Genomic DNA, 15885 nt, shown 5'->3' with positions numbered 1-15885 from the left:
TTTTGTGGCATTAGATGTTGATGCGGTAATAAATTTGTGACTCTTTTAAGGTGTAGCACGTTCTCCTCTCTTGCTTATTTCAATCGTGTGTGTGTCATACTATAGAATTTGCAAACTGTGATGCTTAAGACACCTTGTTAAGCTATTTTCTTATAGGATGATTGGAAACCTTACACTTGGTTATAATTCAGTTGTGATGTTAAGTGTTATTTATAGTTTTTCTTTGTATCGTCCTCTCATTATGAGGATTGAGTTGAAGACTCCTTATCTGATCAATTACGGGCCAGGATCTGCTCCAACTCTTCGTCTTTAGGTTTTGCAAAGTGATCCAACTTCATTGACACTGCCACCAGGATAGAAAATGCGGTTGCTAAAAGAGTTTTGCATTTAATTGTGAATGTCTTGTGTTTGTCTTTTAATCTGTACATGTCTATTCCTAACCTGGCTTGTATCCCAAGATTCGTAAGGAATACAAATAACCAGAATCTAACATGTTTCTTTATTATTGGCCATTCCTAAAATTACAGTAGGTGCCAATTCAGTGTGTCCGGTGTGAACAACCAGATCCACACGTGAAGAGTTCAATTAGCTACGTGATTGCTCAAGCCTATAAGACAGGAATCTTCCCAGACTGGTGGCTTGCATTTGGGCCAGACTAGATAAGGTTCAATGGCATTCAAGGGGATCAGTTACCTTTCTGTACCTACACAAGGATTCCAGATGAATTCCCTGTTTGACTCCTCCTCCTGGCTTGGCCAGTCTTTCTCTCTCTCCTAAAATGTCCATGGCAAGGAAGAGATGGTCTTCCTCTGAAAGTGTCCTGGTGACGTTGGGTATTGCATCTGTGCCGTGGTTTTTGGTTTAGGGCAACCGTCTCCGTAACTGCTCTTCTCCTACAGGGCCTTTCCAAAGGATTCCCAGATTCTCTCCCTGGGTGTAAAATGCTTTCATCCCCTTGCGGCTTTGGGGGAGTTGAGAATTTCCTTGGCTCTTGCAGAAACCGGAGCATCGCTCAGCCTTCTCCTTCTCGTCAAATGCTCCCACAAGAGCCCAGCCTATTAATTTGCCACCGCATAAAGGATTGCTGGCCCATAAAATATGATGCATGATAAAAGGTATCAATTCTGAACACTGCAAATCTGCCTTTTCACCACAGCGTGAAGGCAAATGAGTTTCCTTTAGCTCGAATGAGTTCAGAGATAAACTTCAATTTAACAAAATTTCTTTTTGCAAGAAACAGGGGGAGCCTCTGCCTTGGCGTGCAGGTTTCTTATCAACATGTGAGCTTTGGAGCTTATTAGTCAACTTAATTTGGGGAAACGCCAGGATAATTTGCAGATCAAAAGGTCCAGCCGAGAGGGGCAAGCGTCAGTAAGCACTTGACAATTTTTTTCTGCAGGACCTGTCTTTTTAAAGAATTAACCAAATGAGCCATTTGCTTGGTGTCTTTTTGTAATGGGGTGATTCATTCATTCATTCGTTCATTCATTCTTATTTTTTTTCCCTCTTTTTCATTGTCTGTGTTGTGTCTTTGATGTGCAGATAAGCCTGAAGTACACGTTTTGCAGAATTCTCCTCCGCAGCCGCTCACAAGGGAAGGAGACCTGCTTGAACTCCTGTGCCAAGTCAAAGGGAAACCAGAGTAAGTGAGGTTCTGACATGGGGGTTGGCTTGCTGTGACAGAGCAGGACCTCTCTTGAGTTGCTGTGTGGCCAAACCTCCCCTCTGGCTTGCCACCCTCTGGCGGTTGTCCCTTCTTGAACCCCCGCGTCTCTCAGCCCCTTCTCTCTCTGGCTCCTTGTCCTGGTCTTTGTGGCGGTCAGGCAGTGGAGGTACCAAGATGGCATCTGTGGTTGAAGCAGGTGCCATGAACCATCCCACTAGAGGCAGCTGGTGGCCTTTGTTCGTTGTAGAGTAGAGAAGCTGATGCGTGTCTCCAGAAAGACAGGATGTGAGCGGAAGACCCTGGATCTCCGCTGGGCTGCAGATGGGAACTCGGCAGAAAGACTGGGATGTGCCACCTAGTTGAATGTGGTAGGCGTGGAATTATAGGAGAGAAAGATCCCTTCTCACCCATGCTAAGTACTTTGTATTTGTCAGCTTTTCATTTCCCTAAGCCCCCAAATCCCTAAATGGAAGATGCTAATAAGCTGTTGCAAAAATTGAAGCATTATAGCAGTTTTTCAGTAGCTTTTTATATCCAGGCTCTTAAGAGCCATTTCTGAGCAGGAATGTGATGAAATCTTTTTGCAGAGAATTAGTGCAGAAGAAACGACAAATATTTTGAGCAAGGAAAGGGTTCTTTGTAGGCTGGGTGTTACCTACTATTAATTCTTTACAACTCACAGCTTTTGCATCTGAGCCTTCCTTTTTCAGTCTCTCAAATGAATTAACCAGGACAGAGATATCTCTAATCCAGTGTTTCTCACCCTTTGCAGCTTTAAGATGTGTGGACTTGAAGTCTGCACATTTTAAAGGTGCCAAGGTTAAAAAACCTCACTGCTCTAATCGATACATTTCTGGTTGGGCCAATTCAGCTAGAGGTCTCGTGCGCACATGCATACACACACACACACACACACACACACACCAGTAAATCCACTATGTTCCACCATGCATTCAAATCTAAAACTGACACACAGTGATTCTATTCAGTGGAGCTGTCTTGGAAGGAAGGGTGCATTGGACAGAAGAGACATATTGCGCTAGGTAAAGTCTTTCGGCTTTGTTTCTCTTTCTTATTTATTTCTTTTTTAAATTTCCCCTCCTGTTGGCTTGGCTTGGCTGCATGCTTCTGGGTTTTGCTTTTGAGTGTTGTATTTTGCAGTGTTGTCTTTCCTGTTCTCTGTGATATATTCTAATTTATTCATTGTGTGGAACCCATCACACGTTGTGGCTTAACATTAATGTTTACTCTTCCTATGAAGGAATAAGAGAGAAACAGATTGCTATCTTGGCAATTACATTCCAGGTGCCCAGAGTAATTCAGAAAGCCATAAGATTTACCACTGATTTATGTAGTGGTTGGGTTATGTCTGACTTGAAAGAAAATGCTCAGCTTCTGGCTTGGACAGATCAGGGACGGGAAATCATTTCAACCTCCCCCCTCCCCTCCCCCAGTGTGCTTTTCTGTTTATGATTAGCTGATTCCTTCGTGCGGAGACAGTTTTGACCTTTCTTTCTTTCTTTCTTTCTTTCTTTCTTTCTTTCTTTCTTTCTTTCTTTCTTTCTTTCTTTCTTTCTTTCTTTCTTTCTTTCTTTCTTTCTTTCCTCTCTCAGACAGACTCATTGGGGCTGGAGTTTATGCTCGCAGGGATGGGGGAGCCGCGTGGCCCGGGAAGGTCTTTCACGATGTTCTTCTTTGGGTCTTCTTCTCAGGCCTGTTGATGTGACGTGGTTAAGAGTCGACGATGAGATGCCCCAGCACGTTTTGGTGTCAGGGTCAAACCTCCACATTGACAGCCTAAACAAAAGCGATAACGGCACATACCGTTGTGAGGCTTCCAATCAAGTGGGGACGGCCTTTTCTGATTACACGCTTTATGTATACGGTACGTGAGACCAGCGCACCTTTCTTCCAGATGCCTTAATGCAGAATTGCTCTCGAGGTCTTTGGGGAGGGGGCGTGGTGTCGGCAAATGACCCCCCTTTTGCTCTGGTCAGCTGCTTTCCTTGGACCCAGGCCCAGCATGAGCGTACTGTAAAGAAAGCGTAACTGGAACAAAGCTGGTTAGCTCCTCCCTCCCTCCCTCCCTCCCTCCCTCCCTCCCTCCCTCCCTTCCTTCCTTCCTTCCTTCCTTCCTTCCTTCCTTCCTCCTGACTCCGAGGTCGTCTTCTTCTGGCACCGAGTAGACCACTCCTGCCCTTACAATTTTGTCAGCTGAAGGAGCAGTCCCAAACCAGGAAGGGAAAATGCTTTGGCTGGACGAGTTCAGCCGCGTCCCCACTTGTGTTTTATTTGAGCTATGTGCACTGTGAAGAAAAACGGGTGTGTGTGGTTTGCTTTAGGGTTTTAACCAGGGCTGCTCAAATGCCACTGGTGCATAATCTACGGCAGGAGTAGGCAGCCTTGGCTCTTTTATGACTCCTGGACTTCAACTCCCAGAATTCCTGAGCCAGCTGGGAGTTGAAGTCCAGGAGTCATAAAAGAGCCAAGGCTGCCTACCCCTGATCTAGGGGAACAAAGCTCCATTCTGGCAATCTTTCATCACCAAAAACTCTTTGAAAACTGTATGATAAACTGCTGTGTGCTGCTAGACTACTTCCTTTCCTTGGACCAGGCCTTCAAGTTGGGCTTCAGAAGCAACAATAAACTCAGCCCCTGAGCAGAAGCAGGGATCTGCTTGCATATGGGTTCAACCCTGTCGAGAGTTTGGTGGGTTGAAAGCCACGGCAGCCAGCCGCTTCGTGACCGGGAGGGCAGATGGACTCCGAAGCTCCAAAATGAAAGCAGCCATGGCATCTCCGAATGGCAGCGGCTGTTGTTGGAAGTCCCGTTCAGTGAAATATCACTATGGAATCTCAGGAATTTAGTTGACAGAGCCAGCTCAGCAGGAAACGTGAAAGCTTAGGTAATTGAGTGGAGGCATTACAAGCATCCTTCCTCCCCCCCCCCACTTTGAACTCTTCCCTCCCCACGCCTGCCCTGGCCCCCCAGTGGTGCTCCCTGCAAATATTTATCTTTGTACTGATTCACACGGAAGCCTCCTCTGTGCTTCAAGCCAAGGCACCAAGGGCCAAGTCCCAGGTTGTTCCTCTTAGGGGGTCAGGTAGAAAGCTTCCATCAGTCAACCAATTGCAGAGCTTTTTCGTCCTAGAATAAATAGGGCCAGTCATTAAATATTGTCCTTAATCAGAATAAGTGTGTGCTTAAAGAAAATAGGTGAGAAACGTAGAGACACCACTTTATAGAGAGAAGTTACCTGATTGCAGTTGTGGACAGGTAGACACTGGTTGGGCTAAGAAGAGCAAGAAGGAGCACAGATTGGAAGAGAGAGATTCTTCTCACAGAGTTGGGCCCCCTCTTCTTTTAAGAGGCAAATGGAATTGCTATTCCTGCCCAAGTTGATGCCTCTCACGGGAGCTGAACAGGTGCTGTCCTTCCTGTGGTCCCTCTGGAAAAACGAGGCAAGCCTAACGGTAGAGCAGTTGTTGACTCCCAGAGGAATTGGTAACTAGATGAGGCCATGCTTAAATTTCCAGAAGAGTCTCCTGGTCTGTTCTCTTGCATCTAGCACATGCTAGACCAGTTCTGGTCCCCCTTCACTAGAAGTCAAACTTGGACTCCAAACCAAAAACTTCTCTTTTTAGCAGAACCCTTCCTGGCTGAGGGTCAGCTGGGCAGAAGTTGACAGGCCTGGCGTATCTGAATCTCTCCAAACAGCGACAGGTCAGGTCAGCCACCACAAACTGGTGCTCATCACATGGGCTGGAAGTTATGTTCTCTAGACTTTCTGGCCAGCTTGGCTGCTTCTGGCCAAATTTGTTTTCCCATGGATAAGTCAGAGGTCCCGACCTCAAGACAGCTCAGTACATTTTCCCTTTCATCTTTCTCTGTGCTTGACCAGCTGTACAGAATAAATATATTTCACTTCTTTTTGAGTAGGAAAAGGGTGTTTCTCAAAACACCCTTTCCTAGAGGATCCTCCTTTGCAGATAATCTTGCAAGGGGGGATAGGATTTCCTTGACGAACTCCTGTATCAAACCGTGGATCAAAATGGCCCCAAGCGACAGAAAGGCAGTAGAGAACTGAACAAGAATGGTCCTTGTGACCTTTTATGCTGCTGCCAGTTGCCTGTGAGAGGTAACAAGCTGGTGTTGTGTTTATCCCCTGGATTCACACACAGGGGGTAAATTTTCCCAGCCTCCTTTCCATTCTGGAAAATCGTGGCCTTCTCTGTCACGGAGGAGACAGAGACTCTCTGGTCCTGGTGCACTGCAGTCTCCATCTCATCCTCCACCACAAACCAGCCAGATGCTGTTTATATGGAAAGGAGCCATGACCTGCAGCAGCAGCGTGGCTTCGGAGAGCGCCACCATCTTGCTGCGGACAAATGTGGCCACCATCTAAAATGAACCTTGGCACATTTGTGTGGGAGCTGGGTTCACGGACGTGGGTGGAATAGATAAAGTGAGAGCCTCTTTATTGATCCAGGATCAAACACAAGAGGACCGCCTGTGTTGAGCCCCGCTGCTGGGCGTCCAGAGTCAGATCAAGCCGGGCAGCTTCTCTGAAACTGGACTCCGGGAACAAAGCCATTTGCTCCGCTGCCGTTGCCTTCCCAGATGGTCCAGTCCTTTAATTTGGTGCCCAAAAGGCCTCTCTCACCTGGCACCTGCGGAAGAGGTCCCGGGAGGCTTGGGCAGCCCCGCATCCCGGCCATATCTACTCCCTCCTGAAGAAGTTGTGCCAAGCACACAATAAAGGTGAAACACCTAATTCAAGTTTGGATTTATTAATTAGAAAATCCAAGAGCTCTCTTGAAGATAAAAGAGTAGTAGATGTGTCAGTGATGAGAAGTTTGACATGCTTAAGATAAAATTTGAAATCAAAAGCCTCTGAACCGTTTCAAGCTCCATTACTGACGATTCATTGCCAAGTTCAAAGTCGGGTGTTGTGCTTAACACATTCAGTTTGATCATTTGGGCAGGGATATGTGGTGCTTCCTCCTCTCCCCCCCCCCCCGTCTCCCAGTATCTCATCTCCCTTCTGTCCTCCCTCTAGCAAGTCAAGAGGCCACTAGTGCTTTGCAAACGTTGGGTGCTCTTAGGAGGCTGGCATTGATAAGCCATCCTCCTTCTGGAGCAAAGGTTTTTCCCCTCCCTTTTGTGGTCAGAAAGGAAAAGGGGAGAATCCCCCTTTATTTCACCCATTGGAGTACAAAATGTACCAACCAGAAGAAAAATGCATGAATCCTGGGCTGGGTATGAATATTTACAAGTCCCAAAGACATTGACTTTATGTTAAAAGAAATCTCACTAAAATCTTCCATGCATCCAACTTGATATTTAGTCGTGACATTCTCGTTCCCTTTTGTATTTATTACCGGCTTAGAAGTAGTTTTGTATCCTGCTGGGATGGCTTGACGGAGGGGGGAATGATGAAGTTAACTGCTCTGGAGGAAGCAAAGAGCAAGAGGCACAGACTTATTTGGTGTTGGTATTTGGTCTGTTAAACGCAGCGGGGGTTTCTCTGCCCCCCACCCCCCGCCACACACACGCCTGGCCCCTCTTTTCAGATGTCAAAGCACCAGCTGAAGAAACCAAAACACGCAAGGATTTAATACGGTTGATAAATGGTGCAAATAGCTCTCCTTCCTGTGGGGAACATGCAGCCTCAGTGGGGTTTTCTCTGGTGGGTTCTGCAGGGGGGGGGTCCTCCCCGTGCCCTTCCCTGCGGCCTTGCATCTGTGACTCATTTTCTGCTCCATCTCCTCTCCATCTCCCCCGCCCAGCTCCCTATCCTGGGGGGAGGGGCGGGGAGGGGGAGGCTAACTGCCCTTGGATCTCATCCAGCCCAAGCAAGAGGGGCCCCGCCCTGGGGCCACCGCCAGTGACGGCGGGGCTGAGCCGAGCTGTTAACCACCGTCATCCTCCTTTCGTTTGGCTTCTTAGTTAATTGGTTGACCATTTTTGTGTTTTGCTCATTTCTTTTTAATTTGCTTTTTTTCTGTTTTCTGTTTCTTTCTTTATGTGTTTTTATCTAGATCTTCCCACAACTCCCCCTCCCACCACCTCCCTTTCCGCCATCACCACCACCATCTCCGCCATCTCCACCACCATCGCCGCAGGTACAGTACCTTCACGAGCCCTCCGGGTCGAAGCCCCAAGGTGTGTTGGGCCTTACCTAAAGGGAGGGGGGGCTGGAGGTGAGCGGCCGTGAAAGAGAGAGGGAGAGGCTTCTTTCCAGCTTCGTTTATTCCTGGTTTAGGTTGCTTTTCCTTGCCTGGGTAACGTGACTCGAAAGGGTTTGGGCTGTGGGCCTTGCAACCACCCTCCTCAAGAGAGCCAAAGGGGGCTGAGACCTTTAGGGTACCGTAGTCTGCAAGTGGATGCGACTGACTTTGGTTCAACCTGAGTTCTGCTTTTCCTTGTTTAAAATACAGAGAACCGATTCTCCTTTTCAGCTCTGGTCCACAGGCATCACTCTTCATAAAGACAATTAATTTGATTTTTGGTTTTCATGCAACTACCTCACCAGCTGCAAGCCCATTGTACCCAAGATGGCTGCTTTGCCACCCTTAAAGCCCCACCCTGACCCCTGCCACGCATCATTTCTGGGCCGCCCTTTGGCCACTACGTACCAGCCTTTTCCAGGGCAGGTGTCTCAGCTCCACCTGGGAGTAGCCATATCCCCCCTCCCCCCCCGGGCTCTTCTCTTGCAGGGGTTTCTCTTCTTCTTCCCTCTTGGGCTCATGGCCAGAAGTGGACTTGTGGGTCGAGTCCAGCACGGGAGGCGAGATTGTGCTCTTCTCACTGCAGAAGCAGCCCGTGTGGCTTCCACCTTGCTTCACCTGGCAGTCTTTGGCCTCCTGTCTGTCTGTCATGATGCTCTCACCCCTGTCCTACGACTTACATGCTCTGCTTTCTCTAAGAACATTCAAAAATGTTGGGTCTACTGAAATAACAAAACCTTTCCTCTCTGTGTGCCTTAACCGTCATTTTTTCTTATGCTGACCGTCAAGTATTTTGCCTCGTTATAATTTTCTCCTTCCAGACTCTTAAGAAAGCCGATACTTTGAGTCCTTGTTTGTGCGGCTTATTTATTTCCACAGTTGTATAGTCATAGGGTCTAGCCTACTCCGTGGGTTGCTCTGTGGTGTTGATTCCAGGTGACCTTCACCCCCTCCAAGGAGCAGATCAAGGGCAAGCCGGGAAGGGGGGGCATAAAGTCAGCCTTCTTCACATCATGCTCACATCTGACCGTGCAAAAGAGCTTCATTAATTTGAATTAATGTTGTGTGCCTTTTGGTGTCTTGGGGTGCTCATTTGATGAAGGGGAGCAATTGCAAGTGTGGGAATGCCCGCCGGCTCAAGGCGCTCTTCCTGAAAGCAACGTAAGGGAACTGCCTCGGGTTGGGCCACGGTGTCCTGCCATGTGCCGCTTGCTCTCCTTCCTGGATGGCTGCCTGGCTCGCTGCTTTTAATGGTGCTCCCTGAATCGCAGGAGGAGTTGGCTCCCTTTTCATCCCCATTGATCATCCGTGAGGCCGTCAGGTGTTTGGACTGACTCCTGAAAGCAAAGTCTTGACATTTTTAGAAAATAGTGTATGTGGGTTGGAGTCGGCTAGTAAATTAGGGATGCTAATCTCATAGTCAGAGGCTTTAGAAAGGGATGGTGGGGTTAGGAACAGTTGAACTCGATGGAGAAGGATTCAGCTGCTCTCTAAGAGAAGAAGTCAGCAGAGCAAGACGTTTGACTCAAGACCACCTCCGGCCTCTTGGGCCAGGTGGGGTTGGGGAGAACGTGGACTGGACCCCTCCTGCCTCTTTTTCTCTTACTGAGTATTTCATTGAACCTACTTTTGGCCAGCCCCTCTTCTCCCCTGAAGCCTGTGGTGTCCCACAGTCACAGAGCAGAGTCCTGACCTGGTTGTCCCAGAACCTGAGGAGTCCTTCCAGCTGTGGTGCCCTCAACCCCAGCCTGTTCTCTGACGGGCTCATTGTAGAAGGTTTTACAGACCCCAGCGAGAATACTGTTCTCCAAATGGGCTGTAAGGCACCTTCCTGTATTTCCAAGATGAGAGACATCCCCTCTTTTACCTGCTCAATTTTCTTCTCCTCACCTGAAATCCCTCCTCGATGCCAAGATGTTAGTTTCACCACGTTTTCCCCTCTGACATTCAGTGTGTGATAAAGATACACCTTCCCTCCCATCTTTTAAGCTCAGTTCCTCCTGAGCTGGTATGTTACTTAATTTTGTGGCCAGATTGTTGCTGACAGACGTTAATCTTCTTTGTAGAGGGTTGTGTGTCTTCCTTTGCCTTGTTTTTTTTTTCTGTTTCTTCCTGCTGTGAGTTACCTGCAGCCACAGATGGGAGACAAATAGGCCCTTTGTGCTGGGTGAATTGGGCATCTTTCGTATCTTTATGGAATCTGCTCTCCTCTTAGAGGTTCCCCTTGGCTTTGCATGTTTGTGTGTGCTCCCAGGGGTTTGGCTATCAAGGGGGAAGAAAGGATTAATTCAGTGAGTTTAAGCTAATTGATTCTGCATAAATCTGTCCTTGGTGGAAAGCACTATTCCTGGATCAGAAAGCCTGTTTCCCTCTTTAGAAGATGCCTTCTCTAGATAGCATGGAAGAGGCCTTCCTCCCGTAGGAAGAATGGCAAGATGCTTTTCCAAAAGACAGGGCTGGTCCTCTGCAGCAGGGCTGTCCAACCTTGGCAACTTTACAACTTGTGGACTTCAACTCCCAGAATTCCTCAGCCAGCTTCACAACGTTAGGACCTGTGGGTTTCAACTCCCAGAATTCCATGCTGGCTGAGGAATTCTGGGAGTTGAAGCCCACAGGTCCTAAAATTGCCAAGGTTGGAGATCCCTACTCTGAGCTACAAATATTATCTTCTGTTGGTAATTGGTCGTGGGATTTCCTTTTAGGCACTCACCCACCCACTCCTCTTTTCCTAAAATGTGTCGCCGTGAGCCTTCCCAGAAGGCCCCTTAGTCTTCAGTCGCTGCAACTCCCATCTCAAGAATTTGCCCGTCTTCTTCCTGCTCCAAGCACTCTTGTTGCAACACACCATCTGGCACCAAGGCTCAGTTAAGCTGAGATTGCCACTCAGCAATTTTGTCAAATCCCCTCTTTGGATGGATAGGATCTCGCCGCGTTGCCGTGTCTTAGTAGACAGGCTGTGTATGTATTTATCTTATCCAGAAGCCCTGATGTAGCCTGCCTGGGATTTAACTTGGGCTCTCTCTCTTCAAACAGAGGAAAGGTTGGAGGACAAAAGGCTGACCCCCCCCTCCTTTCTTCTGCCAGGGAGTGGGCGGCCTGCTTAAATTTGCTTGGGTGTATTATCTCCTGTCAAATGGCTACAGAAATGAATTTCTGTGGAACTCGGAGCCACCCATTAGCCTTAAAAGCCTCCACAGGCAAACACCGGTGATTAAGTGCCGGCATAAAACTCCAGGAGTCTATATTCTTCTCCTGTGCTAAAGGTTTATATAACAGAAACCATTCTCCAAATGAAATTAGCATAATTACCCCCATTTCATGCAGGACTCACTAGGAAGAATGAACCTTGCCTAAAAGCCTCGGCTGCCACTCTCCCCTTCCCGTGCAGCCCGCTCCCCTTGAAGCAGAAGAAGGCTCATTGGCTGAAGGCCCTAACAGGAACCCCCCCCCCATTATCTCAGACTGTGCCACCCAACGTGGGCCGCTCTGCACGAGGCAGCTTAGGCAGTTAGTCCCTTTCCATCCAAAGCCACAGGCTTCCGGTTGTCCAGGTGATCATCCCAAAGGGGCAAACAGCCAGGCTGATTCGCTTAATGACTGTGGCAAAATGTGATCATAGCATGGGGAATGGGTCACTTAACGACCGCAGTGAAAGTTCCCAGTCCCAATTGCGCTTGTATGCCAAGGACTCCCTTTAAATGTCCTGGATTCTCCCCAGGAAGCGAGACCTTTTTTAGGACTTTGGAAATAACCAAATGTACCCACCCACCCCCGACCTTTGGATAAGGCCCATCACTTCCTCTCTCTTCTCCGAGAGTGTTGTTATTGTGTAGTGCACAATGGAGCAAAGTCGCCAGCACCATTTCTCAGATTGAGGCAAAAGGCTCAGTTCTCACCAGTTATTTTTTCTCTCCTTGGGCTTCTTGTGCCTCTGGTAAAATGTCAAGTTAATTTAGCACGGTCCCTGCGATAGCCTGACCTTTCCAGCCTCTCTGCAACCACATTAAAAGGGAGGCGTTGGAGCCCCCCCCCCGTGCCCACCCCCCAAAGCGGCGAAGTTTCTGCCGCTGAGCTTGGCCGGCACCCAGGAAGGATGTCTTCGTGTTGAGATGTGCACAGGTCTTGTTTCCAACCTGAAACCAAACATACATCTCAGAAGTGCTGTCAAAAGTTTGGGTCAGCCATAGTTCGTCATTAGTCGTTCTGGTTTTGGAGGGATTTTGGAGGGATTTGATGGGATAAATTAGGTAAAACTGGATCAGGCCCTTCCTTCTCCCCCTTGCACAGCCTCTGCATTGGCCGCTGGAGCTTCCCAGCCCTTCTCTGCCTTCTCTCTCAGCTCCCAGGTTCTTCTCCAAGGAAGCCCCTCGGCCTCATCTTTTCTCCACAGTAAGCTGCCCCAAGCTTCTCCTGTCCAGAAGAACCCCAGTTTGGTCCTCCTTCACCTTCCACACATGGACCCCACATCCAAACCACACATTTCAGCACCTACACAGACCACCCCAAGCCAGTATGTTTGGATGCCCACCACAATTGCTCTCCTGTTTTGCATCCCGGTTGACCTGCCTCTCGAAGACCAGGAGACCCAGAAGGAGTGGTTCTTCTCCAGCATGCCTTGATGCTCCTGTATGTCTAAGAAGGCTCTCCACCTTCAAGGACCTCCAGTGCTCTGTCAGCAAAAGGGAACCCACCTGCACTCCCTTGGGAAGCCCTGCTTAGCGCAGCAAATACAAATGGCCCCGACATCCACAGCACATCCGCTTTAGGACTTGCGGGGGGAAACAGAGAGCTGAGCAAGGCTTCATTGCACGGCTGCTTATGCAGGAGACCTTTGATTAAGCAATGGTTTGGAGGGGCTTTTCTTGCTGATGCAAGGCGGTTTCCATTTTGCTAGGGAAGGAAGCCTGGGAGGAGAGCAGAGAAGGGTGAAGCATTAAATCACAGTCCTCTGTACGGTGCCATGCTTCAAATAATAATAATAATAATTTTCCATACTACACAAAATTCCTAAATGGGTCCTGATTATTTTTACAAAACATCCGGTCTGAAGGGGGTGGTGCAAGCAGGCCACTCTCTCAACGTGCTCTTGTGACTCGGATTGCAGGTCTCTCTTCCTCTTCCTCTTTCCAGCTCTTGCACGGCTCTGTCTTTCCACCTTCCGGTGTGAGCTGAGCCATTCTTGAGTTTCCCTGAAATGTAATCCAGGACAAAGGAAAAATATGAATGCAGGTTTCCAACCACCATTTTACAGTCCCAGAAACTTGCTCCATCCTGTTCTGCTTCTAAGAAACATGGGTGGCCTCCAGATTTTCCATCTTGGGTGAGATGCCTAGAACTGGTGCTGTCCAGATCAGAACAAAACTACTATATATCGCAGTCTTGGATCAGAAATCCAGTAGGATAAATAAAATTTAATACATAGTGAAATATTCAATAACATTCATATCTAAGCCAAACTACCTCTTGTCGAAAGTCATTTTGTTCTGCCACGCTGATCTTCCCAGATCCTGAGAAGGAAACTTGGCTCCGTGTCTGGAGTCTGCACCCCCCCCATCCCCATCGGCCTGAGCGCTTCGTGGGATCCGATCCGGCTGGCGGGTGAAAATGGGGCTGGGCAACTGAAGGCCAGGCAGTTTTTCAAGACCGCCTCGGACTCCCCCTACACAATTTCACGATACCAGGCTTTGCCTGTGCAAACTTTTAGGGTATTTATTAAAAAATGTGTCCTTGGCTTTTCATTTTCATTTAAAAAATCCATTCTGCGAGAGACTGTGGACTAATTTTACGGATTAGTTTTTAAACCCTCAGTCTGTCACATTCAGTGAACAGTTTTAAGTTGGAGAGAAGCCATCTGAATAGATGAAACTCTGCCTGCCGCAGAGCAGGTTCAGCTCCACGGTTTCCCATGGATATTGCCAAGCTGTCTGGGGGGGGATGATGGGGGGGCTCGTTAGTGATTTCCTCTTCACAACCTAGTTAAAGAAGCGATTGGAAAGGCCTGGACCCTTCCGCGTTTTCCACTTTGGTGCTGCGTAGTTGGATGGAGAACCCCTCCCCCCTTAGGTGGAGTCCCAGCAATTACTCTGGAATTGGTCTTGATCTGTTTCTTGGTGCTGCTGCCAAAGACCGAAGTGGGCGCTGGGTTTTGCACTTCAGAAGGAGTGGGGATCCGATGTGTTGCCTTTGCGTTGCTGGAAAGTGCCTCATATGGGTTTCTCCCCCCCAGAGCCTCTGCCTCTTTCGGCAGGCAGAGGCAGCGTTGAAGTAGGAAGGCCATAGGAGAGCAGCCACGAGGCTGCCTTGCCTGGAGAGGCCGAACCCCTTTTATCGAACTCTGCTGCTCACTGTGGCTCATCCACACACCCCTCCATCTAATCACAACTTTGCCATTCTAGCTGCAGCCAACATAATGTTGTTTGATTTGGAATATTTGTTCGCCTTAACCGCTTGAAACTTTTGTGTTCCGTTTTTGTTTGTTTGTCTCCTGCTCTGTCCCTGGATGGGGAAAGCGAGCTGCACTGTGGGCGCGGAACCATGCTCCTTAACCGATCCTCTTTTTCCAGCGCACGGACAGGGGTCCTGATTCCTGCAGAGTCTTGCGTTCCCTGCAGCCACCCAGGAGGGCGTGCAGGGTTCCTTGTGGAGACGCCACCAAATTGCAGAACAGAAGGCCCAGCTCAGGTTGACTCAGCTGGGCCACCTGCCAGCACCACCACCACCCCGTCTTGTCCCCACCCTGCACCTGCACGCAAGCCTCAGGGTGCCCCTCCTAGGAAGGCCGCCTTGGCCAGGCCCTGGCTTGCGCTGCCCTGGGGTAGTTTTGATGCTCCGACTTGGCTAGAGCTGCTTGTGTAAGAACAGCTCCTGATGTCCTGGAGCCCTTCGGGCCCTGCCTGTGATAAAAGGCAGGCTCAGACAATTTGTAGGCGAATTGCAGACATGTCACTTTGGACCAAATGCCTCCTTCAGTTGTGCAGAAGAGGTGGTTTTCTGTCAATATAAAACATACTAGAAGGTTCCATCTGTAAGTATGATGCTGCCTGGTCCTGCCCCACCTGCCCCACTGGGGTTGTTCAGGTATTTATTTATTTTGTCCTGGCCCCTGCTCTGTGGAGCCCGGCCCTGGGTGCCTGAGGAGAGGAGCCCGGACACTCAGAAAGCCAGCAGTGGAGAAACACCGCCCTGCCCTTGCTTACTGAAGTGGCAGGTCGTTTGGGGGCTCAGTTGTGTGTTGCATCACTTTGCACAAAGACATGCTTTTTTTCATTTCAACATTGCCTCTGCTGACTAGAGAAAGCCTCTGGGGTCCCTCAGCAGATCCTTGGACCTGCGCAAGGGAATCAGGATTGTGTCGGGTGGCAACGTCAGCCGACAGAGCAGCATCGACAGAGCAGAGATGCTGCTGAAGACCCACCGAGGGGTTTGGTGCGGCTGAAACAGCCCGTGCCGTTTCCAGGTCCTGCTGTGATGTTTTAGGACTGGGGTTTAGAGAGCAGAAGGATGGGTTAGGGTTCGGGTTAGGCCATCAAGGTGGGCCAAGCCGGCGCGACCTCCGGCATAAGCTGCAACTCTTCAAAAACTCTGATGTTGAGTCAACTCCAGACAGTCTTTGGGGTTGCTCTGCCGAGTCCCAAAAGAGCTACAGGCCCATCAGGAGGGTGGACATAAAGATCCCTTTAGCTTCAGGGAGGCCTGGTCCCTGGAGAACAAAGCCCCCCCAAGAGACATTCACAATTATCTGAACCCCTTCCGCCTGGCTCTCAGTGGCACTTTCCGCTCAGCCACACACCCCCTCTAGGAGAAGGGGGCGTGTGTAGGTTGGTGTTCATATGGACCTGGTTGGAGAGCGGAGGGGGTGGTTTTCAAAGAACCCCTCTCTTTTCCCTCTGCCAAGATGGCGCCTGCTCGTTCTGCTGTCTCCCTCCATCATCTCTATATGGCTTGCTGGAGGCAAAGCTTCTCTCCCACCACAGCCTTGGATTTCCAGCG

The 15885-nt window shown here is 49.1% G+C and overlaps 1 protein-coding gene across 3 annotated transcripts in view; it reads left to right on the top strand.

Moving 5' to 3' along the window:
* Positions 1-15885, top strand: part of CADM1 (cell adhesion molecule 1) — a 189015-nt gene that overhangs the window by 156136 nt on the left and 16994 nt on the right. For all 3 annotated transcript variants that reach the window (XM_083368800.1, XM_083368799.1, XM_083368798.1), the window contains exons 6-8: positions 1543-1642; positions 3379-3551; positions 7708-7791. In XM_083368800.1, coding sequence (XP_083224926.1) covers positions 1543-1642; positions 3379-3551; positions 7708-7791 — 357 coding nt within the window. The remainder of the gene's footprint in view (positions 1-1542; positions 1643-3378; positions 3552-7707; positions 7792-15885) is intronic.

This window comes from Vipera ursinii (assembly GCF_947247035.1).
Source record: "Vipera ursinii genome assembly, chromosome: 8".
Taxonomy (NCBI): domain Eukaryota; kingdom Metazoa; phylum Chordata; class Lepidosauria; order Squamata; family Viperidae; genus Vipera; species Vipera ursinii.
This window is presented reverse-complemented; position numbering and strand designations above follow the sequence as displayed.